Raw genomic sequence first — 26,981 nt, forward strand, 5'->3', positions numbered from 1 at the left:
ATCGAAAATTTTTACAATTTTGCACGACCCCCTACCTTGGCAAAAAATCGAAAATTTTTTACAATTTTGCATGACCCCCTACCTTGGCAAAAAATCGAAAATTTTTAAAATTTTGCACGACCCCCTACCTTGGCAAAAAGTCGAAAATTTTTAAAATTTTGCATGACCCCCTACCTTGGCAAAAAATCGAAAATTTTTAAAATTTTGCACGACCCCCTACCTTGGCAAAAAATCGAAAATTTTTACATTTTTGCACGACCCCCTACCTTGGCAAAAAGTCGAAAATTTTTAAAATTTTGCACGACTCCCTACCTTGGCAAAAAATCGAAAATTTTTTAAAATTTTGCACGACCCCCTACCTTGGCAAAAAATGAAAATTTTTTAAAATTTTGCACGACCCCCTACCTTGGCAAAAAATCGAAAATTTTTTAAAATTTTGCACGACCCCCTACCTTGGCAAAAAATGAAAATTTTTTAAAATTTTGCACGACCCCCTACCTTGGCAAAAAATCGAAAATTTTTAAAATTTTGCACGACCCCCTACCTTGGCAAAAAATCGAAAATTTTTACAATTTTGCACGACCCCCTACCTTGGCAAAAAATCGAAAATTTTTAAAATTTTGCACGACCCCCTACCTTGGCAAAAAGTCGAAAATTTTTAAAATTTTGCATGACCCCCTACCTTGGCAAAAAATCGAAAATTTTTAAAATTTTGCACGACCCCCTACCTTGGCAAAAAATCGAAAATTTTTACATTTTTGCACGACCCCCTACCTTGGCAAAAAGTCGAAAATTTTTAAAATTTTGCACGACCCCCTACCTTGGCAAAAAATCGAAAATTTTTTAAAATTTTGCACGACCCCCTACCTTGGCAAAAAATGAAAATTTTTTAAAATTTTGCACGACCCCCTACCTTGGCAAAAAATCGAAAATTTTTTAAAATTTTGCACGACCCCCTACCTTGGCAAAAAATGAAAATTTTTTAAAATTTTGCACGACCCCCTACCTTGGCAAAAAATCGAAAATTTTTTAAAATTTTGCACGACCCCCTACCTTGGCAAAAAATCGAAAATTTTTAAAATTTTGCACGACCCCCTACCTTGGCAAAAAATCGAAAATTTTTTAAAATTTTGCACGACCCCCTACCTTGGCAAAAAATGAAAATTTTTTAAAATTTTGCACGACCCCCTACCTTGGCAAAAAATCGAAAATTTTTAAAATTTTGCACGACCCCCTACCTTGGCAAAAAATGAAAATTTTTTAAAATCTACCTTGGCAAAAAGTCGAAAATTTTTAAAATTTTGCATGACCCCCTACCTTGGCAAAAAATCGAAAATTTTTAAAATTTTGCACGACCCCCTACCTGGCAAAAAATCGAAAATTTTTAAAATTTTGCACGACCCCCTACCTTGGCAAAAAATCGAAAATTTTTAAAATTTTGCACGACCCCCTACCTTGGCAAAAAATCGAAAATTTTTTAAAATTTTGCGTGACCCCCTACCTTGGCAAAAAATCTAAAATTTTTAAAATTTTGCACGACCACCTACCTTGGCAAAAAATCGAAAATTTTTACAATTTTGCACGACCCCCTACCTGGCAAAAAATCGAAAATTTTTTAAAATTTTGCACGACCCCCTACCTTGGCAAAAAATGAAAATTTTTTAAAATTTTGCACGACCCCCTACCTTGGCAAAAAATCGAAAATTTTTAAAATTTTGCACGACCCCCTACCTTGGCAAAAAATGAAAATTTTTTAAAATCTACCTTGGCAAAAAGTCGAAAATTTTTAAAATTTTGCATGACCCCCTACCTTGGCAAAAAATCGAAAATTTTTAAAATTTTGCACGACCCCCTACCTGGCAAAAAATCGAAAATTTTTAAAATTTTGCACGACCCCCTACCTTGGCAAAAAATCGAAAATTTTTAAAATTTTGCACGACCCCCTACCTTGGCAAAAAATCGAAAATTTTTTAAAATTTTGCGTGACCCCCTACCTTGGCAAAAAATCTAAAATTTTTAAAATTTTGCACGACCACCTACCTTGGCAAAAAATCGAAAATTTTTACAATTTTGCACGACCCCCTACCTTGGCAAAAAATCGAAAATTTTTTAAAATTTTGCATGACCCCCTACCTTGGCAAAAAATCGAAAATTTTCAAAATTTTGCACGACCCCCTACCTTGGCAAAAAATCGAAAATTCTTAAAATTTTGCACGACCCCCTACCTTGGCAAAAAATCGAAAATTTTTTTAAATTTTGCACGATCCCCTACCTCGGCAAAAAATCGAAAATTTTTAAAATATTGCACGACCCCCTACCTTGGCAAAAAATCGAAAATTTTTTAAAATTTTGCACGACCCCCTACCTTGGCAAAAAATCGAAAATTTTTACAATTTTGCACGACCCCCTACCTTGGCAAAAAATCGAAAATTTTTTAACATTTTGCATGACCCCCTACCTTGGCAAAAAATCGAAAATTTTTTAAAATTTTGCACGACCCCCTACCTTGGCAAAAAATCGAAAATTTTTAAAATTTTGCACGACCCCCTACCTTGGCAAAAAATCGAAAATTTTTAAAATTTTGCATGACCCCCTACCTTGGCAAATAATCGAAAATTTTTTAAAATTTTGCACGACCCCCTACCTTGTCAAAAAATCGAAAATTTTTAAAATTTTGCACGACCCCCTACCTTGGCAAGAAATCGAAAATTTTTAAAATTTTGCACGACCCCCTACCTTGGCAAAAAATCGAAAATTTTTAAAATTTTGCACGACCCCCTACCTTGGCAAAAAATCGAAAATTTTTAAAATTTTGCGCGACCCCCTACCTTGGCAAAAAATCGGAAATTTTTTAAAATTTTGCACGACCCCCCACCTTGGCAAAAAATCGAAAATTTTTAAAATTTTGCACGACCCCCTACCTTGGCAAAAAATCGAAAATTTTTAAAATTTTGCACGACCCCCTACCTTGGCAAAAAATCGAAAATTTTTTAAAATTTTGCATGACCCCCTACCTTGGCAAAAAATCGAAAATTTTTAAAATTTTGCACGACCCCCTACCTTGGCAAAAAATCGAAAATTTTTACAATTTTGCATGACCCCCTACCTTGGCAAAAAATCGAAAATTTTTTAAAATTTTGCACGACCCCCTACCTTGGCAAGAAATCGAAATTTTTTTAAAATTTTGCATGACCCCCTACCTTGGCAAAAAATCGAAATTTTTTAAAATTTTGCATGACCCCCTACCTTGGCAAATAATCGAAAATTTTTTAAAATTTTGCATGACCCCCTACCTTGGCAAAAAATCGAAAATTTTTTAAAATTTTGCATGACCCCCTACCTTGGCAAATAATCGAAAATTTTTTAAAATTTTGCACGACCCCCTACCTTGGCAAAAAATCGAAAATTTTTAAAATTTTGCACGACCCCCTACCTTGGCAAAAAATCGAAAATTTTTAAAATTTTGCACGACCCCCTACCTTGGCAAAAAATCGAAAATTTTTAAAATTTTGCACGACCCCCTACCTTGGCAAAAAATCGAAAATTTTTTAAAATTTTGCATGACCCCCTACCTTGGCAAAAAATCGAAAATTTTTAAAATTTTGCACGACCCCCTACCTTGGCAAAAAATCGAAAATTTTTACAATTTTGCATGACCCCCTACCTTGGCAAAAAGTCGAAAATTTTTAAAATTTTACACGACCCCCTACCTTGGCAAAAAATCGAAAATTTTTAAAATTTTGCACGACCCCCTACCTTGGCAAAAAATCGAAAATTTTTAAAATTTTGCACGACCCCCTACCTTGGCAAAAAATCGAAAATTTTTAAAATTTTGCACGACCCCCTACCTTGGCAAAAAATCGAAAATTTTTTAAAATTTTGCATGACCCCCTACCTTGGCAAAAAATCGAAAATTTTCAAAATTTTGCACGACCCCCTACCTTGGCAAAAAATCGAAAATTCTTAAAATTTTGCACGACCCCCTACCTTGGCAAAAAATCGAAAATTTTTTAAAATTTTGCACGATCCCCTACCTTGGCAAAAAATCGAAAATTTTTAAAATATTGCACGACCCCCTACCTTGGCAAAAAATCGAAAATTTTTACAATTTTGCACGACCCCCTACCTTGGCAAAAAATCGAAATTTTTTAAAATTTTGCATGACCCCCTACCTTGGAAAAAAATCGAAATTTTTTAAAATTTTGCATGACCCCCTACCTTGGCAAATAATCGAAAATTTTTTAAAATTTTGCATGACCCCCTACCTTGGCAAAAAATCGAAAATTTTTTAAAATTTTGCATGACCCCCTACCTTGGCAAATAATCGAAAATTTTTTAAAATTTTGCACGACCCCCTACCTTGGCAAAAAATCGAAAATTTTTAAAATTTTGCACGACCCCCTACCTTGGCAAAAAATCGAAAATTTTTAAAATTTTGCACGACCCCCTACCTTGGCAAAAAATCGAAAATTTTTAAAATTTTGCACGACCCCCTACCTTGGCAAAAAATCGAAAATTTTTTAAAATTTTGCATGACCCCCTACCTTGGCAAAAAATCGAAAATTTTTAAAATTTTGCACGACCCCCTACCTTGGCAAAAAATCGAAAATTTTTACAATTTTGCATGACCCCCTACCTTGGCAAAAAGTCGAAAATTTTTAAAATTTTACACGACCCCCTACCTTGGCAAAAAATCGAAAATTTTTAAAATTTTGCACGACCCCCTACCTTGGCAAAAAATCGAAAATTTTTAAAATTTTGCACGACCCCCTACCTTGGCAAAAAATCGAAAATTTTTAAAATTTTGCACGACCCCCTACCTTGGCAAAAAATCGAAAATTTTTTAAAATTTTGCATGACCCCCTACCTTGGCAAAAAATCGAAAATTTTCAAAATTTTGCACGACCCCCTACCTTGGCAAAAAATCGAAAATTCTTAAAATTTTGCACGACCCCCTACCTTGGCAAAAAATCGAAAATTTTTTAAAATTTTGCACGATCCCCTACCTTGGCAAAAAATCGAAAATTTTTAAAATATTGCACGACCCCCTACCTTGGCAAAAAATCGAAAATTTTTACAATTTTGCACGACCCCCTACCTTGGCAAAAAATCGAAAATTTTTTAAAATTTTGCATGACCCCCTACCTTGGCAAAAAATCGAAAATTTTTAAAATTTTGCACGACCCCCTACCTTGGCAAAAAATCGAAAATTTTTTAAAATTTTGCACGACCCCCTACCTTGGCAAAAAATCGAAAATTTTTTAAAATTTTGCATGACCCCCTACCTGGGCAAAAAATCGATAATTTTTTAAAATTTTGCACGACTTCATACCTTGGCAAAAAATGGAAAATTTTTAGTAAAAAAACAAAAAAATTAGTAAAAAACAAAACATTTTTGACAAGGCAGGGCAATATGAACTAGTATTAAATGGCATACATTTTTATGTCAAAACTATTGTGACAGTACCGAAGAAAACTTTTATTTTACTATTATTCGCTTATATTTGTGAAGGTTATGACAATATTCGTTAAATATTGTCATATTTCATACTCTTATGATCTGGTCCGTACACAATAAATATTATTCGGAGTTTGAGGAAAAAAAATAGTGCGAGATTTTAGATTTTAGTGCGAAGTTCGATGCGTTCAAAAACAGTGTTGAAATCAACTTTATTTTACAATGTTCGAGTATATTTCTTTAATCCATCGAAATATTTTATTTTATAGACAAACACAAAACGAAAAATTAAATCGTTGAATATTTTTGCTTAAGTAAATATGTTATTCTTTGTATATAGGATAAGGTAAATCAGTTTATATACATACAATTTTATATATGAGGATTTTAACTACTTTATCTAGGTTTATTAATAATGTTTTTGCCTTTTAGTTTTTCTTTCTTTTAGTCTTTCGTGTTTCTTTAAACATAATAAAGAAAATTTTCATGAAAAATTTTTTTGCAAATATGTTAAGCATTTTAATTATGTCAAATGAATTTTTGCCTTTTAGCATTTTTATCGTTCTTTATATTATGTATATATTAGTAACTATGTAAGTTTTATATTACACCATATATACTTACTATATATGCACATTCATATTATACAATTAATAGGTAGTCATTTAAATATAAAAGCTATTATCCTAGTTAAAGGAATAGTTAACGTCATTATACTTGTACATTTATGTTGAATAACAATCGATATTTTCTATAGATATTTGTATATAGTTGAAGGAAATACATAACTTTTATTATAATATGGAAATATTGTCATGTTTATGAATGAATTATGTATATATATATATATATATATATAGAATAGTAAACTAGTGAAATGAAAGTTGTCGTATCCTCGTGGCTTAACAATAAATTATTTTCTATATAGAAGCGAAAAAAATAAGGTTTTTTATATGGTATATATGCACATTGTTTTTGGTGAGGCAATCATTATCAGTTATTACAAAAAAATGTGTTAATAAAATAAGATTTAAAGAAATATTGTGAATATAAATTAGTTTGCTGAATTTTATAAGGTGTCTCAAAAGAATTTCAAATAGAAATGTTTCGTAAAATTTTCAAAGATTTTTCATTCAATTCAAAATTATTTTAAAAAGCATATATGGACAGACTTCAATTAATAAAAACAATTCAATAATTGAAAAATCAACAATTATTAGAAGACACGGAGAACTAAATCACTATCAATAAAGGGTGGAATATTACTAACGTTAATATTAACAATTATAGATGAGAGCGTGGGGGGGTACAATAGTTCAAGAATGGGCGCGGTGGCTTGGGGGGTTACTCCTGTCCCACTCGATTCCCTGAAAAATCTACAATCTAACAATTAGAATGTCAATATGACAATGAAAAGTTTTTAGGTTCTTTTTTAGAGCACCAAAATCTGAGTCAGTTGATAAGGAAACAACCTTATTGCAAGAGGCTATTACTGTCACAAAATGATAATATATGGGGAACAAATTCATGCAACCTTCTGATATATAAAAAATAAATCCCAATAACTGTAACATACTAGATTTTCGGAGTTAACACATAAATAGCTAAATCTGTATAACACATAATCTGTAACACATAAGCTAAATCTGTAACACATAAATAGCTAAATTAGCTAAATCTGTACATTATTAAAATTTCGAAAGTTTATTGTTTTAAAAAACTTCATTGTTTCATATTTTCAAGACAAAACGCTCTAAATATTTTAATTTTCGAAATATCAAGAGAATAAAAATTTGTTGAATAAAGTAGGTATGCAAAATGAGCAAACTTCCAACTATTTTATAAATAAGCTCCTATTTTTCTATGTATATCTATTTCGCTTTACAAAATTATGAACTACAAACGGATAATGAAGAATCTGAAGAATTACAAGCAATTATGAATTGTGCTACAATATTGTTTAAGAACTATTTTTTAAAACGTTTTTAAAACTGCAAAACAGTAACTGTACTTGAAATTGTATATTACGTAATACTTTGTCTCACTCTGAAATTCTGTAGAGAACGTGCAATTTTAGCAATATATTATAAATCTTATATTTTTATTTTAAAATAAAATAAAATGAAGTTTAGCGTATCAACACTGTAATATCCATACGAATAATGATTTCTAAGAGTTTGATTCTTTAAGATAACAATTCACATGGAGTTCTTTTCAATATTTTAATAGAATGTTGACCTCGTTACTAAATTTTCCCAATGAAATTAAATTTCATTTTTGTAAGCATTAAAAATTTTTTAAAATTGCTTCGAAACTCTCTTAAGTACCTTAATATATGCAGTCGGCAATAAAATTTTGTTGGAATAGTTGCCCTGTCATAACTTTTAATTGCCCAGTTATTCTTTCAATTTGAAAAAACTCTTAATTTATGAACCATAATTTATCAAATGCCTAAAAGTATGTCTGGTATATGTAATTTAAGTTTCGATAACCTACGCGTTATCCAGATGTTGGGTGTGTAAATTGATTAATCTCGATTTATTATTATCCTTCATCTCTTTAATATTTGATTATTATTTAAAATAAAATAAATTTGTCATATTAGGAAACATTTTATTAAAATTATTTTTATAAATTACAATATTTCATGAAATAAAATATAATTTTAATTTAAATGTTATTAATTTAATTTTATTACATTTTTAATATTATTAATTTGCACATATACAATTGAAATTTAACTTGCTATAGCTTTTAGGGATCAAATGAAAAATTTTTTTATTCTAATCCTGAAATTTTTTTCCCAATATAAATAGTAATAAGTTTCTCTGTTCCAAAGGCGCTTACAAATAATATTAAGTGTGTTTAGAGTTTTTTTTGTGATAAATTTCAAATAAATTTTCATTTATAATAAAATTAAATTTTGTTTTCCTTTTCTTAAACTGAGTGTTTTCAATGATTTTATTCATTTGTTATAAATTTGAATAGAAAGTCAGGGATTCAGAGAGAGAAGAAAATGAAACTTTTACTACTGTTATATTAATATTGAAAAATTCAAGTTATATTTTATTGAAAAGAAAATTTTTTTTTATGAAAAATTACTAAGCAATCCGGTGCTCATCCACATTGGAGCACAAAAATATATTTTCTCTTTGTAGTAAGAATAACATGTCCTCATCCCCAGCCCCTATTCTTTCTCTTCACCACCCCCTTTTTTTTTTCTTTAACTATACAAAATAATATTTATTGAAATATTTTTTTAAATTTATTGGAAATAATCTGTAATAATTTCCTCCATTTTTTCTTCTTTTTATATTCATTTTGTAGATTTTCAACATTCAAAAATATCCAATAAATTTTCCTATGTTAGATTTTATCATTATCATTATTCATTTTATCATCATTTGAATTCAATTCTTCAATTTTTACACCACTAGTACCGTCACCACCATCACCACCAACATTACTGGTACTTGGGCCAGGATTTTCATTTGGAATATTAGAAGAAGGTTTTTGATCACCAGCAGTAGTAGCAGCACCTGAAACATTTTCAATATTTTTAAATTTTTATCCCTTTTTTTTATCAATATTGTGAATTTTTCTTCTTATTACCTTTTTTTGTTGGACTTTTGTTATTATTTTCTTTTTCATTATTATTATTTTTATTATTATTATCATTTGTTTTGTTGCCACTTTTAAAATATGGTCCAGATTTTTCAATATGTATAATTTTTTCTTCATTATCTGGTTCTTTAACTGGTGGTGGAACTTTTACTATTAATATACCATCAGATGATAAATTTGAACTTATTAAATTTGAATCATAATATCTTGGTAATTTATATTTTCTAGAGAAATGTCTTGTTATACAAACTGGTAAATCTTTTTCATTTGATTGTTTACCTTCAACAATAATCCAATCACCAATTGTTTTTACTTTTAATTCATCATATTTAAAATGACGTACATCGATTTGTAATTCAAAACCATCCTCTTTTGTAATTGATACTTGACCAGTTAAACATGAATTATGAAACCATGCATTACACCAATTATGATGTGGATAATGATGATGATGATGAACATGATGTAATGCATCATCGTCACACGAATACGGATAATGATCGACGTGACAAAGGCTCATTTTTTTTTTGTAGATTTTTAACTTTTAATTGATTTTTTGATTTGATTTGAGTTTAAATTGTTGAGAAGACAAAAAAAAAATTTTTTTTTAAACCAATTGGTTGCAATTATGCAATTTTTTTTTCTTCTTTTTTTTTAATTTAAAGTTACGCGACCACCAAAATGCAATTATTTTAATGGAAAATTTTAAATTTTATTCAATTTTTTAGAGAGAAAAATAAAAAATCTTTTATACCCAATTTTTACAACAGACTAAACACTTCAAAATTCAACACACGAATATTTCTAAAGATATTAGAAGGGGAAAAATTTTTTTTACTGTAAAAGCATTTGAAAATAATTTAATGCTTTATCCTGAAAGTATGCAATAATAAAAGCTCGTAACTGATACGATATGGTACAAGTTTTGTTTTTTTATTTTTCTTTTTAATATTTTTTGTTCTTATTTTATTTTTGTGTTTGTTTTTTACCATAGAATCCGGAAATAATGATTTTTAGCATAACGTATTTGTACGTGATGGTTCCAAAATAAAAATAAAAATAAAAAATTATGAAAAAAAATATTCTGTTATCCTTGTTTTGTTTTTTGCTCGCGTTTTCATTTTTTCTGCTGAATTTTTTTTTTTGCCTTTATTAAATAAAATGTTGTAAGTCCTACCTCAAAATAACAAAAAAAAGAAAAATGCAGAAAATTGTGTTTTTTTTCCAAGTAAACCTTTTTATATAACAAACTTAGTAAATAGGTTTATGGAGTTAAAATTTAAACGGGTGAATGTTAAATACGATATGAAAAGCGGAAAAATAGATCAAAACAATTTTTATTGATTTTATATTCTAAAGATTTTTTATGAATTTTTTTTATTATAAAATAATAAATTAAATTTTGTACATAGAGAAAAAGTATAGGAAAAGGTTGCCGTAATCTTTCGAGTTTATGTAACAAGTTAATGTCAATGAAATATGGAATAAAATTTTGTTCCCCTTGGGCTGCCATTTAGCTTATAAAGAATGTGTGTATTATAAATTTGGATTATTTTTGTATGAATACTAAATGTCCATGATATTTTTCAGCACACTTGCTAATATTAATCCAAAAAATCCATAAGTACAACAAAAGAAGTAAGGTCCAAGAAATCTGTACCTGAAATTCGCAAGCGGTGGGCATTATCATAGAAGGTGAGTTGCTGTTTCTTGGGACGTATAGTAACTTTAATAAAAAAAATGTAGAATTGAGATCTTTGGCGTTGAAATGACAGAAATTTTAGAAGATAACATACAAATACCCTGATATTACTATCTTATTAATATGTCACTAATTGGTGAATAAAATTAATTTTTTGCAACTTTAAATTAAATTCAAAAACTTATAGTGATAATTTAATGACATTAATTTGCGATAAATTGTGAACAATAAAAAATTACATAAGAACATTTTAAGTAGAAAAACATAGAAAAATTAATTTGATTTAATGAATTGACGAACAGTACATCTGTTTGCACATAATTAAAAATTAATTTTTTGATTGACATTTCAAGTCATTTTCAATTTGCTGCCACTTGTCACTTACAATTTATAGAAATTTACACGGAACTTATAAATTGCCTCATTAAATAATTTAATTTAATTTAATCGAATTGTAGCAATGCACTTAAGATATTTTTCAATTCAATGATTAATTTTTAAAATAAGACTCTAAACTAGAAAGCTTATAATCGATTACCAAAATGTTTGGCAACCTTAACGTACAAAACATGTTATGTAATATCTACACATAATTAGATTTTTAAATTTTCTTTTTTTAAATTCAATAACTTTTATTATAAAATGTACACTTCATTAATATGAAAATCGATTTAATATTTTCATAGCCATTATTATTAAGTTTCTTAATATTGAATTGTTCTAGCGTAGTGTTCTATTAAAGAAATTGTAAAATTCCTTTATACAGTTTACATAAAAAATCTTGTATAAGTTATTTTATTCTCATTGATGGGTATATAAAAATTCTGAAACCATATTAAATTTCATTAATGTAGCAACTTGAAGTTGCTTGAACTCTTGTTGGTATTTCAAAATATTTCATTTCGGAAAATACACTGTGGTCTGGGCAATATCTTAAAGCCTTGGTAAATCCTTTAGAATTTTTTTAGGAAAAATTCGTTTGGGTGGGAGACCATAACTGGGCCGCCTGGGGGTAGTTTTAAAAAAAAATTCAGTGGTTAAAAACATTTAATTGAAAAATTTTGTCAGTCAAATATTCCCGTTATAGCAAAATTCAAAACTGTTGAAGCTAGAACAACGTTGTTTTCGGAAAATTTTTGTCAATTGATGATTGATGTCAGTTTTACGATATTCTTTATAATATATTATTGTCTCATTAGCTCAACTATTTATAATCCTAATATGTGATACTCTGCGCCCTTATAAGTGACTCGAGTAAATAAGAATGGTTAATTCCGAAGGAATGCTGTAATATTAAATTGCCCAATCTAACTATCATAGCTTAATTTTTTTTAGTTAATTTGTTTAAAGAGTAGATTAATGGGCAGAAACAAGATGTCGCAACTGATTGTATTAATAGTGACATATTGACATTGCAAAAATTTCAAAATAATTATTTAATTGTTTACTTTATTTCTATAAATTAATTTCCAAATTCAAGAAGCTTGAAACCCATTGAACAATTTGAGCGCAAACATTCAGCTTGCACTTACAGTACGATTAACTTTTTGAAAATTTAAAGACAACAAATTTTTTCTTTAATCAGCAAAATTATTTCTTATTTTTCTAATACAAACCGAGCAAACAAAGAAAAACTTCAACCTAAATATTAAAATTTATAATTTAAGTTCAATAGTTGCCATATTTAAAATGAATTGCTCTGTTCTTTTGTATTTATAAACTTGTATATACAAAATTAACTTGAAAATTATATTAAATTTAAATATTTAAAAGAATAATGCATAAAAATCAAAATTATTTTTAAAAGGAAAATTTTATGAGAAAATGAAAAGCTGATGGTATAAAAATAATATTTTTCTATATACAGGGTGTTTTACATAAGAAATCAAATGATTTCAGACATGATTCATGATAATTTCAGGGTGAGGACGGAAATAAAGGTGGGAAGGGAGTTCAAATATACCCGTTTTCAAGCTACAGCCTACTTTTCGAGCTACTGTGAAAAAAAATTCGCCAAATATTTCGTGCATATAAATACATGTTTATAACTTCGGAATCATACGGCGAACAGTAATTTTCGGTGGCTTATTTTACAAGAAATTGATTGCTCTTTATTTTCTTACAATCAACGAGATTTAAGCCATAATTTTGGAAATAAAGCCGGTCAGAGTTAAAATTTTTGTTTTGCTGGAAATTGGACAAAGAATTATTTCCCACCTTATACGACACACCCTGTAAATGTATTTCTTTGAGGTAAACTCACAATCTACATTTGCATGTTAAATAAAGAGTTTAAAAAGTTCATTTAATTTTTCCTTGCAACTTTTTAAATATTTTAGTTTCAAGAACATTCAGATACCAAAATATATATGTATGTATGTGTATAAAAATATTTTTGTAATAAAATAAAAAATTTTCCCAATGGTTATTGTTGATACTTTCAATGTTTTTTACTCTACTTTTTGTTTCTCTACCTATTTTTGGTATCTTTTTTTTTTACATACAAATTTAATATTAAAAAAATAATACGAGGTAACTATGCATAAAACCAAGTGTAAAGTTATATAATAGTAAAAGTGTTAACTGCGATGTCAAGTTGATAATATGATTTATGTAGTTTAAAATTTCTCTATACATGTATATAAGGTTAAAGGGAAATTGAGTGAAACCAAAGAAAAATCTTAATTTATATTGCATTTCTTTCTTGTTTCATGAGAAAAAAAAAATTGTTATATACAACAAAGAAAAGCTTGTCTGCAGATCATCTAACTATTATGAATCTAATACGGATTTATGATAGCAAAATTATATTATATATAAATTATATTACAGCACACCCTCTGTATAGTGGTGAATTGACGTATATCAGCGTATAAATCTTTGTTAAAAAGTAAAACCAAATTATTGAACAATATCCTATCGTAACCGGTTTACGAACTGGAGACTTTTAAAGGCAAATTTTGTCTCGGCAATCTTTATTGAGAGTAGACTATAACATTGGCTGTCTCAGTTATAACGGTATTTTTTGATATAATGATACAGACATGACAATTTGCTAGAATTGCGATTCAGTAGGATATTGCACAAGCATATACAACGAACTTTACAGCACTAGTTTGAATATGTTAGTCGTTTAAAAATTAAAGAAAATTTTCTCGTTTTTTTTCTCAATTTTTTATAACGGTTTTTGGTGGCATAAGGTGGCAGCTTTTGGAACAATTTTTTTCCTTATTAATGAAGATCTGCACGTTGTGTACATATGTTAGTGCGCTACTGTATGAAACACCTTGAATAAGAATATAAGGCAAAAATAATAAGGTTTTGATATTTTGCATATGTTCTATGCATTTTTGAACATTAAAAATTTAAAAATCTTTAAAAATTATATGAAATAAAAGTTAATTAAATCTAAAATTAAGGAATAATCCCAGAACTAGAATTCAAATCAGAAATTTTTGTAAAATTCTTTACTTAGAACTCTTACTGACAAAAAATTTGAGAATAAAGATTCGATGAATATTCTGTGAGTTTGATGAATGATAAAATGAATTTTGAAATGATACAAAGTTACAATTTTTGTCCGAAACACCATCGAGATCGCGATATAACAGAATTTTTTTTATTTCAAATATACTCACCTGCAAATTCCTTTAATAATGCTCAACAAGCGAAATTTTCAAAATTAATAATATAAGCTTACCTTAATATTCATATTACACGTTAGTAACTTATTCCTTGCATATCGTTTGCTTGAATATTAAAACTACTTACCATTCCCTTAGATTATAAATATTTTCCATAATTTATTGAGCTCGAAATTCATGTAAATTTGATTTATGAAGGCTATTATCAACAATAGACTTTTTTCATATCAAATGGAGTTTATAACGTTAAAGATTTTCCAATCCTCAAATTTTCTATATTTAAACTTTCTATCTAGAATTAAAATTTCTGTTTAAACGCCAATATCTATAAAAATAAAATATTTGTGAACGACAAATAAGCGCACCTACGGTTTCTACTTTCAATGCATCCACCAATATTTGTTCCATGAATATTTCGAATTAAGTCACATCAATTTCAGAAAAAAGTAACATTAATTCCCTTCACATGGAAACTTTTTAGTCCACATTTATTTCCTGATTTGATGACGGCGATTGTCTTAATTTTCTAGTAAAAGTCAATTAAATTTTTAGCATATTTCCGTACATTCTGTCATGAAATATTTTTAACGTATAAAAGTGATGTTTTGTTTTTGTTGTCACTATTATTTTATTTGAAATCCGGGTATTAGAATCATTGTTTCATAACATCTCTTGCACGATTTGAATATTATCTAGTTGTCCATTATGAAAGCAGAAAGCCACGTATGTAACGGTAGTAAAAATAATTTTGAACAATTTCTTTGGTTTATTTTGATTTTGTAATAAAATTCATATCGAGTAAAAGTCAATGAAAGTGAGATATTCTATAGACCAAGGTCTTGAAATTTCTTAATTATCTAAACATTTTTTCGAAAGAAAATGGTCAAAATAGAATTTAAGAGCTACAGGAAGAAAACCAGTATGCAAAAATGAATTCTAGAGAATACGAATTGTTTCATAAAACATAAGCTAGCCGGCTTTCAACTCTATGATTCAAGATCCGAAAATCAGCTTTGATAAATTTTGTATGTTGCGCACAATTTGTAGTTCAGAGAGAACTTATTTTAAAATTAAGTATAAAATTTGAAAAAAATTATTTTTATATTCCTTATACTTACTACGTATTTTGATTTGTATAACAGTTTTTGTATTCTACAACATTTTTATTTTTTTCTTCAATCTTTATTGTTATTTTCAAATTTATCAACTCAATGGGTAAGCTATAAATCACCAAATCAAGTCGATCTCTCTATGTTTTTTATTTTTCATTTTAGATTTGTTTTTCAATTGACCATTGTTTTGAGTTCCCCATATCGAATTTGATTTTGAATCGAAATTGTTTAATAGAATTTCTAATCAAATAGCGATAGATATACTACCATTTAAATAAAAATAGAATTTCAATGTCAAATTCTATTTTTCAAAATATTATTTAAGAGTTGTATTTGAAATCAAATAAACCTACATTAACTAATATTATAGAATTTATGATTTTCGTAGTTAGTATTGAAAATTATTTTCAGAATATTTTTATTATAATACTTACAAATAGGTAGATAATATGTTTGTATATTAAAAATTATAATTTTAACCTTTACCAAAAATTCTATAATTAAAATTTATGACAATAAACAATGTTATTACATATAGTAAATATTTTGGTATAGGTCGAAAATATTTTTATATTTTCAATACTAAAAAATATTTTGTTTTTTAATAGAATAATATTCTGAAAATAAATTAAATACATATATGATATTATAAGCTCATAAATTCTAAAAACTAAAATTAATTATTTGCTTTCAGAAATTCTCTAAATGAAAATTTTTTTTTGTAAAATTTCCGAATGCCAACGACCGATCGTTTAACTTTCACTACTTGTTTAAAATTTTTCTATGGTTTTAGTTGGTTTTCAATTTGTTATCGCTCAAATCTCTTACGCTCAAATCCTACTTACGAATGAACGGGAGGTTTAGAAAGGAAAATTAATTATTAAGAGGCTCCAAGTTTTCGATTATGAGAAAATTATGCAAATTTCTGTTTACTTTTTATAAATTATATAAATTCAAGTCTCCACATTCGATAATATTTTGTAGATTGCATTGCAATACAAAACGATGCCTAATTAATTATAGAAAAAACAAACTTTTTTAAAAGAGAATTTAAGATTTTGGATTATCAGCTCAATTTTTGAACTGTTTATATGAAAAATTATGGTAACAATTTCTCTTCAAATCTCTCTTTAAATTCAACTCGATAAGAGTAAACAAAAGATTAGTGGTACAGTAATTTCATACCCTCAGCAAATTTACATTTGCATTGAACGTTTATAGATATGCAGGGAATTTATGAAAAAAAATGTATGCATAGAATAAAATTATTGCGAATTGTGATCGTTCGGCTTTATTACTGTATGTATTTTGTGCATTTAATTTTTTAATTACCTTTTATACTCGTATTAAAAATGCGTCATATTAGCTCAAATCGGAAGTGATTTTTATAGACAAACTTGTTTCTATAGAGTCTGCGATAATCTAAATACATTATAAAAATATATGGTTTGTAAAATTATGCGCAAATATTCTAAATATTAGAGGTATTTAATATTTCTTATAAAATTCTTTGGTTTAGTGTAAGTAAATATATATATCAGACATTATTGTATAACTATATATTGGAGGTAATGAAGGTACCATAGATTAATTAATGAATTACTAATAACGATTTGATTTCGAAATGAAAAATATGCGTTATTTTTTACTAGATATTTCAAAACTAGACTTTTAATCTAGTTCACTGAAAACTTTAAAAATTTTATAGTTAATATGCCAGGATTCGTTTGTTATGTCATTTATCCGAGATTCTCTCTAATTATCTTACATTATATTGTGAAGATTTTAATAAAATGACGAAAATTTCGAAATATTAATTTTCGAACTAATATAGAAAATCCAGATACTCGTATCCATGCCTACATGATTATAAATCTTAATCTACGAGTAGATATTTGTAAATGTGAAATCCCTCCCAGTTGAAAATCGAATATCATTTAATTGAGATGAACTTTTATTATAAAATATAAAAGCTTTTCTTAAATTCCTGATCATTTTCAGAAAAATTTGTTAATTTTTTATAGAAAAAAATCAAAAATTTATTAATCTTGTTTTAGTTTACTGCTACTTAGAACCCTTTGAATTGTATTTGCATACGTGCATGCTTTGGTGTCTATATTATATTTCGCATATTTATCAAATATAATTCTTGAATATTAACCATATTTCAACTTTTCCATTCTTTATTATTCTTTGTAAGTCATTCTCAATTTCTCAAGGCCGAAAATTTTTCCGAAATTTATACTTTACTTATGTATACCTATAGTACCAAATATTTGATCGATATGGTAGGCACACGTAAAACGAATGCACGTAATGATGTTCTTTGTAATACAATATTTTACAATATCTTATATAGGTATATATATAATTGTAATTCACTCAAAGTCCTTCAAATATTTTTACAAAAATTTAATTAGAACAAAAAACAAAAAAAAATAACAAAAAACTCACTTTTTTTTCCAATTATTTATTAAAAATAATTTTATTTTATTATTTCAAACTTAATATGTATAAAAAAAAAAATTAAAAAGCAGAACAGAAATATAGTTAAAATTTGTGATTAGAAATTAAGGTGGGAGTGGGGGCAATGAACACAACAACAACAACAACAACCAAAAAAAAAAAATCTTAAATTTCAAATGAAATTTTTTTTTTTTGCTTTCAAAATTCAAAGTCCTTTGTTTTCAATTATTCTAAAGTTTTAATTTAAAACATGTTATCCATTTTTTGTTTTTGTTTTCTATTTAAAAATCACTTTTTAGTTTTTTTTTTTTTTAATAATTTTTGTGCAAAAAAAAATCTACAAAATTCATAATTTTTAAAAAATATCCTTTTGATTGTAATTCTTTCTTCTGCTTGTTCGTCCTTTTCTATACTTGTTCCTCATGTCTTCTTTGTCTTGTTGCCTAAAAATTTGATGAGACTAGTTTTTTCGTCGGATTAATCTTGATTCCATTTTTGTTATTCTTCTTGTATATAAGAAATATTGTGAATTGCATAAGAAAAACCATTCAATTTCGAGAAAAAAAAATTTTTAAAGGACCAATAACTTTTAAAATTGGTCGAAAATAGAAAATCCATATTTAAAAAAATTTCGAATACTTGTTCGAATTTTATGTGATTTTTCGTAAATTAAATACAAAAAAAAATTCTTTGTTTCCAATTAGTGTTGCAAAAATTTGAGATAAATTTCTTTTTTTTTGTAAATTTTTTAATTTAATAAATATTATTTTTTTAGTATATTTTTATTTTTATTGTATAGGAATAAAATTTTTCACTAAAATTCAATTTTAATTAAAAATTTTATTTTTTTTTTTTTTTGGTTTCTCTATATAATTTTTTTTTTTTTTTTCATAGTGTTCTCCTTTTCATATTTAAATATGTTTAATTGGTATAAAACGTCTATGACATTTAATTATTGAACGTGTTGGTGGTGGTGCTCTTATTGTTAATATACCATTATGACATGTTGCTGTTACTTGCCATGGATCATAACCAATTGGTAATGAATAACGATTTTCAAATGATTTTGTTGTTGTTTTACTATCCCATTTCTCTTCTTGTTTACCTTCAACAACAATACAATCTTCAACAATACGTACTTCAATTTCACTTGGTTTAAAACGTATAACATCTAATTGTATTTCAAAACCATCTCTACTAACAATTTCTTGACCAACTTGTAAATGTGTCATTGATTTTGAACGTACAACTTTTGGTGGCGGTGCTGATAATATACGTGATGGTACAAGTGGTGCAAAAAATGATGGTATCAATGAATCAAAATAATCTAATGCTCTCCAATGTCTTAAACGATCCCAAAAATCCAATCTATCAATTATTTCGAATGGTTCCAATGGATCAAGTGGACGTGGTATTAATGCCATTTTTGTAAACCGATAACCGAAAAAAAAAAAAATTTAATTTTATATTTTGTCGAGGAGGATCTTTTGTTTTTTATAGTTTGAGCTTTTTTTTCTAACTAAACTTAATTTCAAGTAATGTGATTGCTTTTATACGTGAAATTTTTAGGGTTTTTTATAAATTTAATTTTGATTTTTTTATTTATGTACTAGTATATTATATAGTGTGTACATGTGTGTGTATGAATTAGAATAATTTATAAAGCCTTAAATCGCGCATTGATGACAGTGATTTTCGCTACAATTTTTTTTTGTTATTTTGTTTCTTCTTATTATTTTTAAATTTTTTCGTTAACAATATACGCGGATCATATGTTTATTTTTGTTTTTGTATTTTTTTATTCTTACTATTATTAACTTTTCAATACGACATTTGTGTTTGTCTAAAAGTTTTTCTTTACAAATCTACTCACACATACAAATGTGTGGATAAACTATACTTAATATATCACATGCAAACAAACTATAAAGAAAAATAAGAACTACGAGAATATTTTATTGCTCTGAAATCAAGAAAAATTGGAATACCACCACCATCACTTTAAAATTAAATTGGTTACGATTAGGGTGTGCAAAAACAAAAAACAAAAATTTTTCCATCAATCTCAGTGAAGAAAAAAAAAGCTTTGATTTTTTCACATTCTGTTCGTTTTTTCTTATGTTTTTTGTTTTTCATAGTTTTTCAGGAAAAACTTGAACTTGTGACGATATGAAAAGGGTAGTTAAGTACGAAGAGGGGAACAAAAACCTTTTCGATTATAATTGAAAATTTTAATTTTTGATTTTTCTTTTGTTTATTGGCGGCTTAGATTTCATAAAAATTGAATGTAGAATTAGACAAGGTCTGTCTAAGTTTAGATTTGTATATATGGGCGATTTATTCAGCTTAAGTTAATAAATTTTTGAACTCTGAATTTGAATAATAAAATTAATTTTATGTTAATTCATTCAATGAAAATATCAAAAATTTTTTTGATAGTGTTGACACAGTTTTTCGATTTTTTTCGGAATAAAAACGCAAATTTACGAATTTACAATTAATTAATTGGGATTTTTTTTTAAATATCAAATCAATGTTAATTTTAAAAGGTTTCGGGAGTTCCATTATTTATGAAAACTTTTTATTTTCTTTTTCGGAATTCCTGTATAAAATTTCTACTTCGGGTGGAAATCTTACTGCGAATTCAATTTATTTATATAAAGCTTTCTGAGTTTAGTAAGCAACCAGCCTTGTTACTCTGATTCTGTTCCTCTTAAAAACGAAAAATTGAAAGAACTATATGATTGGCAGTCGGCAAAAAATTATAAATTTTTACAATATAATGGGGCAGAGAACCAACACTTCCTAATTCTGCTTCCTCTGTATACAAACTTGCAAGCAATTGACATATTTTTGAACCACGGAATCAAAGTCAATTATCGATAATTAAATTTTAAAAATCGCAAAAAATTATAGGACTTACTCAACAGGTTTACGTGGGGTTGCGTTCTACACCAAATGAATTCAATATTGAAAAAATATATATTTAAGAAAATCGGAAACTTTCCGAAATTCTACCAATCTAGAGATTGGTATTTTTCATAGATGCTTCTGATTCACTATTATTCAATCTGGTAACACTTTTCAAATTTTATTAAGAACAACAACCAAAAATAAATTTTTTCAATACAAGGCATTTTTCATTTTCAATCTGCAATCTTTTATTAAAATTTTAATAAATGAACCTGTTTGAATTTAAACTAACAATTTATTATTGCCATTAAAAAATATTAAACAATTTCCACCTCAATTGTATCGATTACAACTGTTACAATGAAAAACCAATTTAATTGTAAGAAAATCTCATTTTATTTTCTTCATTTTTTTTTTCCTATATAATTTATTTATTTAATTCCTAATTATTTTGTTAATTTTTTTCTTTCATTGTTATTTTATAACAAATAATTTTCATTTAAAGAATAGAAAAAGAAAAATAATCATAGAAAAAATTATGTAAAAAAAAAAATTTTTTTAATGGATTTTCAACATAATTACATTCGTACAAGGTGCTTCAGTAAAACGTGTGGAAAATTAAAATGCATAATTTCCAAGCCCATCTTTAATATGGGATGATCTTTTATCTATAAAGACAACGTTTAGATTTCTGTCTTAACTTATTTAAGGAATAGATGTCGCAACAAAACTAAGGAAGTCACCATAATGAAAATGGCCTATTTTTATACAATAGGATTTTTGAGAAATTCCATTTGAAGTTTCACATGAATAAAAAAAGAAAAGAAAAAAAATTAGAAATGTTGTATACTGAATTACTTACTGAACAAGGTTTGGAATTCGTTTTACTTTTTCTTCTCCGAATGTTATGCGTCACTTATTGCATAAGATTTAACCTTTCTTTTCTAAAAGTCAAATTTCTTCTTTAAACCCCAATTTTATTTTGATTTACACTAATTGATCAAATTTTTTCGAAAATGAAATCTCTAATTAATTTTTGTCTTATTGCTTTCATAGTAATCTATAAAAGCTAGAATCCGAAATAAAAAAAAAAAATAACTAATATAGAAATTCATCTTGTCGTCAATTTTTCATCTGATTTCGAAAATTTTATTTCCTCACGGACATTTATGCAGTTCCATTTCCTTATAATTAAGTGGCAAGTACTTATACATTAATCACATTACGCACATTCCAGTCTTTAAGTTGTCAGCAATTCAAAATTTCCAGGAATCTAAAAATCTATTAACAATCAGATTAAATTTAAATTTTTAACTCACCCTGTTGTATGTACGTTGGCTGACATGTAAGTATTCAAATCAAAGTTAATTTCATTTACAAAACAATTAAAATAAATTATTTAGGGAACAATTTAAAAATTCTATTGTGAATTTTTAACTATATTGTATATGTGTGTGTGGTGGTATGTGTTTACATTTTATTAGAAAATTAATGTTTATTTTGTTGTATAAAATTTTTCAAATTGAAAAAACTTTGAAACTGGGCCCTCAAAAATTAAATCCTTGATAAAATTTAATAGAAAAATATTTTTAATTATATATATGTATGTGTGTGTATGTACTGTTCTTCTCTCTTTTCTCTCTCTCTCTCCCTTTCTATTGATTTTATTGGATTTATAGAATCATAGATGTAATTTTTATTTTTACAGCAAACAATATTAAAAACATGTAAAAAATGGTTTAAAATATATTGGCGGCCGTTTTACCCTCACATCATGTCAATTGGTATTAAATTCAATTTAAGTGATAGAAATAAATTTTCAATAGTGCTAAATTTGGTACAATAAAATTTTGAATTTTTTTCTTTTTTTTGTTATTTAAAAAAATGGGCATTTTGTGTGAATGACTCTTTTGAATTTTCCTATACTGTTATTATGCGGGTCGTTATTGTTCTCGTTACATGAATAACTTTGAATTTAAAAAAAATCAGTTTTTTATTACTAAATCGTTTCTATTATTATGATTATCGGGCTGTGCATAAAATACCTACTATCATCAAAAATATTATTCACTTAATTGATTATATTGAATTTTAACAAAAGAAATAAAAGATTAACGAAAACTCAACTAAAAATATTTGAAATATTGCGATAGACTCTTCTATGGGAACAGAAAATTGAATAAAATGGAAAATTATATTTAAATAAATCCAGATGCGGATTATTATTTTAAGAAGTCACGGAAGTAATTCAAACAAAGGAAGCAGTATTAAGTATTAAAAATTAAAGTTCGATGCAAGATCTGGCCCTGTATTTAATATACGAATACGGCAGATAAAGCGGTAGCAGGCATTAAGCAACTAAGAGAACTAATGACAATAATTTCGAAAAACGTTCTTGAAAGAAAGTATGTGGAGGAAATGTTTACCATACAATGAAGAAGACTTCGTTATGTTACACTTTGGCATGTTCGTATCACAAAGTTTCGGAAATTTCTCTGTGAGTAATACCTGGCGTAATTCTACATGACTGACTTGAGCAGGCAATAACAGGCATAGTACAAGACAATGAAACATACAAGACATTTAAACAATTATTAAAGAAATAAGTAAAAAGACGAGGTTCGTCTCCGATGCTTTTTCCGAGTACAATATCGTAGTAAATTATAGGTTGGTACGCAAGGAGAACACACGGAGATATTTATAAAAAGAATTTAGAAAGAAGGCAAGTTTTATAAAGAAAACTAAATCAGTCTTAAACTAAAATCAGTACTTAAGTAAAGCAAAGAATAATCTTTGGCTGGATTCATTAAAATGTCGAATTTTATTGTGTCTGCAAATGCTTTCACATTTTCTATAAAAATTTTATTTGCCGAACTTGATTCTCTTAAAGAATTAATATTTTGAAAACCCTTCTATTTGTAACTTTTTTACGTTTACATACGAGCCTATGAGTGGTGCGTTCTAATTGGAGTAATTCTGTTTTGAGATTGGAAAATTCATTGAGAGAAGGTTAACATCTTGTGTGATTCTCATAAATAACTCTAAAATCTCATTACTTTATTTATTGTAATAAGTGAAATTTGTCGTTTTTGTGTGATCTCAGAACGCACTTGAAATTAAATTCAATAAGTCTACCACTTCAAACAGAGTATTATAAACCTACATTCAAATTAATAATACTGCGTAATAAGATAGTGAGACAAAAAAAAAGAAAAAACAAAGTAATAATGAAATTTTAATCGAATTTTTCAAGTTCAATGAACAAACAATTGGTGGGTGCAAACACGTGAGAAAAATCTATCTCACATCAAAACCACCCACAACAAAAGCATTCAAAAATTACAAAAAAAAAAAAAAACTAATTTTTTTTTATTCTCTACTCAAATTGCGTTATTGAACTTTTTATCTTTTTCTTTTTCTATCTTTTTTTTTAATGCTGGATCATTTTTTGTGTCCAGAACCCTATAGCAAACCAACTATACTCGCAAACGAAAATTTTTAAGGATTTCTTTTTAATATTTTTTCTTTTCCGTTTTTCTCCTCTATCAATAAAATTGGGTCTATTACACACAAAATAATTGTTTAACATTTTCAATTCCAATACCAGGATAATAATGGGGAAATCCTGAATTTCTGTTACCAAAAAGATAAGAGAGAAAGTTGAAAAAATGAAATTAATATTTTTTTTTTTTATTGTATCGTAGATTATTGCCAAAAATTATGATAGTAATGGTTATTACATAGCCGCATTAATGGTATATTAAAAATTAATTTAAGGAGGCAATAATGAATGATAAACGAAATGAGAAGATGGCGATTCATAAAAAAAATCAAATACATATATTTGTATTGAATATTTGGGGTTATTTTAAAAGTTTTTTTCATTAAGTTTTTATGAAATATTTTTATTTATTGTGTACATAATCATATAAAAATATATGTAGGAAATAATAGGAAGGAGGAGCAGGAACTAAAATGAATTTTCATTACGGTAATGTGATTTTCATGCACATTTTATTTAGCTTTCTTTGAGCAATCATTGGTTTATGATCTTTTGAATGGTTTTTTAGAAGTGATAATCAAATATTTAGCTTATATATTGTGTTAAAGTACACGATACAGTGCCAAATCTTATCCTGTTTAAAAGAATTGTAAAATATTGTTACAATTTTCTTTTATAAATTATTATTCTTTATTATATACAACTTGAGGCCAGATTATTTTTATAAATAAATAGAGAGGGTATAATAATTTTAATTAAACTTTCGGTCCATTGGAACATGAAAAATTTAATTAGCATTTTAATATAAAAGTTAGTTTTGTTTCATCTATTTACAATTTCCATTTTAAAAAACTTATCCAAAAAACTCAAAAACTTTATTACTTATATTCGTATTAGGAATATGGTTTATTTTACTATATTTCGTATATGGAATATGGTTCTGTGGAAAATAAACGATAAAAGCCGAACAGTCAATTTGCGCATCATGTTTGAATATTAGCTTTCGTTAAAAAAGAAAGCATTAACATATTTAGTGTTGTAAATAATGATTATCTTTTTATTTTACGCCTCAAGATATGCAATTTTTAAAAATTTATATAGGGAAATAATAGTATAATTTGCTATTAAATCACTTGAAAATTATATTATTCGAACATATGCAATTCACTGTTTGGATATTCAATTCACTCATCTACCACACTTAGAAAAAAAAATTGATACACAAAATAAGACACCTAATACCAATATAGTATCTATAGGTGCAAAACCGGAATAAAAAATGTTTTATCTGTCTAGTATGCTATTACTATTCTACTGCCACTTCAATTAAGTGAATAATATGCAGCTTTATTTTTATATAGCATTTCGACAAGAAATAGATGGTCTAAAGTTCAATAAATTTTCAATCTTTGCAAAGTTATATTCCATTCTAGTACTGATTTTTGTAAATCTTTGACTACATACACAAAAATTTTCCAAAAGACAACCTTACTTATCGTTTGAAATGGCATTTACAAATGTTAGTCAAAAAGAGTTAAGAAATCAAATGAAACCCGATTGATTGTTCGATAATAAGTTATAGTAGTTCACTTTGTATACCTCCAGGCAGGTTTCACTATACGTGATGGTACCCAAGCATCCAAACAGATACATCGTTAAAAAAGTAAAATTTTTAATATTCTAATTGATCTCATGAGTCTCACAATTCCAAATACATAATGTAAAAAAAAAAATAAATATAATATAAATTAAAAATGGTTCAATTAATTAAAAAGAAATGATCGAAACCAAAATTAGTAATATTTTGTCTTAAACGAAAAATTTTACTTGAAGTGAGATCACTTACAACTGTATGAGTCAGTAGAATGATTTGACTTCCACAAAACACTTGAACTTACACTGGAGTGTCTTATATCCAAAACCATGATTATATCAATCAAAAATAAAACATCAACTCAATTATGATTTTCAATCTTCAAAAAAACTAAAAGTTGTATACAAGTTATTCATTGCTTCTAATTTGATACCATGAAAGTATAAAAGTTTTCATTTAATATGAGCAATTAGATTATTTCAAATATTACAATCCTCTACGTATAAATATATATGTAAAATTTTATTAATGAACACACACGCATATGTGTATATATGTACAAAATTTTTTTTTATATAATTTGTTGACAAAATTTTAATTTGAATTAATTATATAATAGTTAATAATTTAATTAATTGAATTAAATTATCCGATAATTTATTCTTATATTAATTTATTCTTATATCCATATACATATATGATTTCTATTACAATATATATATATACAAATAAATATATAAGTACACAATCATAAAATAAACATATAATAATGTTATACAACATATAGTATATAAGTATACCTACATTTATTATGCACATTTTTATAAATAATTTATGAGATGTGAAAATTTATAATTATAATAAAAATGGGGTGTGTATAACAATTTTTATTTTATTTTTTAATAATTTTGTAATACAATTTTTTGGAATTTTTTTTTTTTGTTTTAATATTTAATTAAAAAATTA

The 26,981-nt window shown here is 26.7% G+C and overlaps 2 protein-coding genes across 2 annotated transcripts; both read right to left on the minus strand.

Annotated features, from left to right (window-relative positions):
- Positions 1–8,206: 8,206 nt before the first annotated feature.
- On the minus strand, positions 8,207–9,716 carry LOC129611570 (heat shock protein 23-like). Its single transcript, XM_055524771.1, has 2 exons — positions 9,071–9,716; positions 8,207–8,997 (listed from the first exon to the last, which is right to left on the minus strand). Exons 1-2 carry the CDS (start codon positions 9,600–9,602, stop codon positions 8,825–8,827), a joined length of 705 nt encoding a protein of 234 aa, XP_055380746.1. The 5' UTR covers positions 9,603–9,716; the 3' UTR covers positions 8,207–8,824.
- Positions 9,717–18,037: 8,321 nt separating this feature from the next.
- On the minus strand, positions 18,038–19,507 carry LOC129611571 (heat shock protein 26-like). Its single transcript, XM_055524773.1, has one exon. It carries the CDS (start codon positions 19,428–19,430, stop codon positions 18,918–18,920), a length of 513 nt encoding a protein of 170 aa, XP_055380748.1. The 5' UTR covers positions 19,431–19,507; the 3' UTR covers positions 18,038–18,917.
- Between the last annotated feature and the right edge of the window lie 7,474 nt (positions 19,508–26,981).

Source organism: Condylostylus longicornis, unplaced genomic scaffold (genome assembly GCF_029603195.1).
Source record: "Condylostylus longicornis isolate FDR11 unplaced genomic scaffold, ASM2960319v2 ptg000053l, whole genome shotgun sequence".
Classification (NCBI taxonomy): Eukaryota; Metazoa; Arthropoda; class Insecta; order Diptera; family Dolichopodidae; genus Condylostylus; species Condylostylus longicornis.

Excerpts from the sequence above, each read along its gene's own strand:
- LOC129611571 (XM_055524773.1), bottom strand. The coding sequence starts at position 19,430 with ATGGCATTAATACCACGTCCACTTGATCCATTGGAACCATTCGAAATA.
- LOC129611570 (XM_055524771.1), bottom strand. The coding sequence starts at position 9,602 with ATGAGCCTTTGTCACGTCGATCATTATCCGTATTCGTGTGACGATGAT. Across the intron at positions 8,998-9,070 it reads CAAAAGTCCAACAAAAAAAG|GTGCTGCTACTACTGCTGGT; the intron begins GTAATAAGAAGA and ends AAAATGTTTCAG.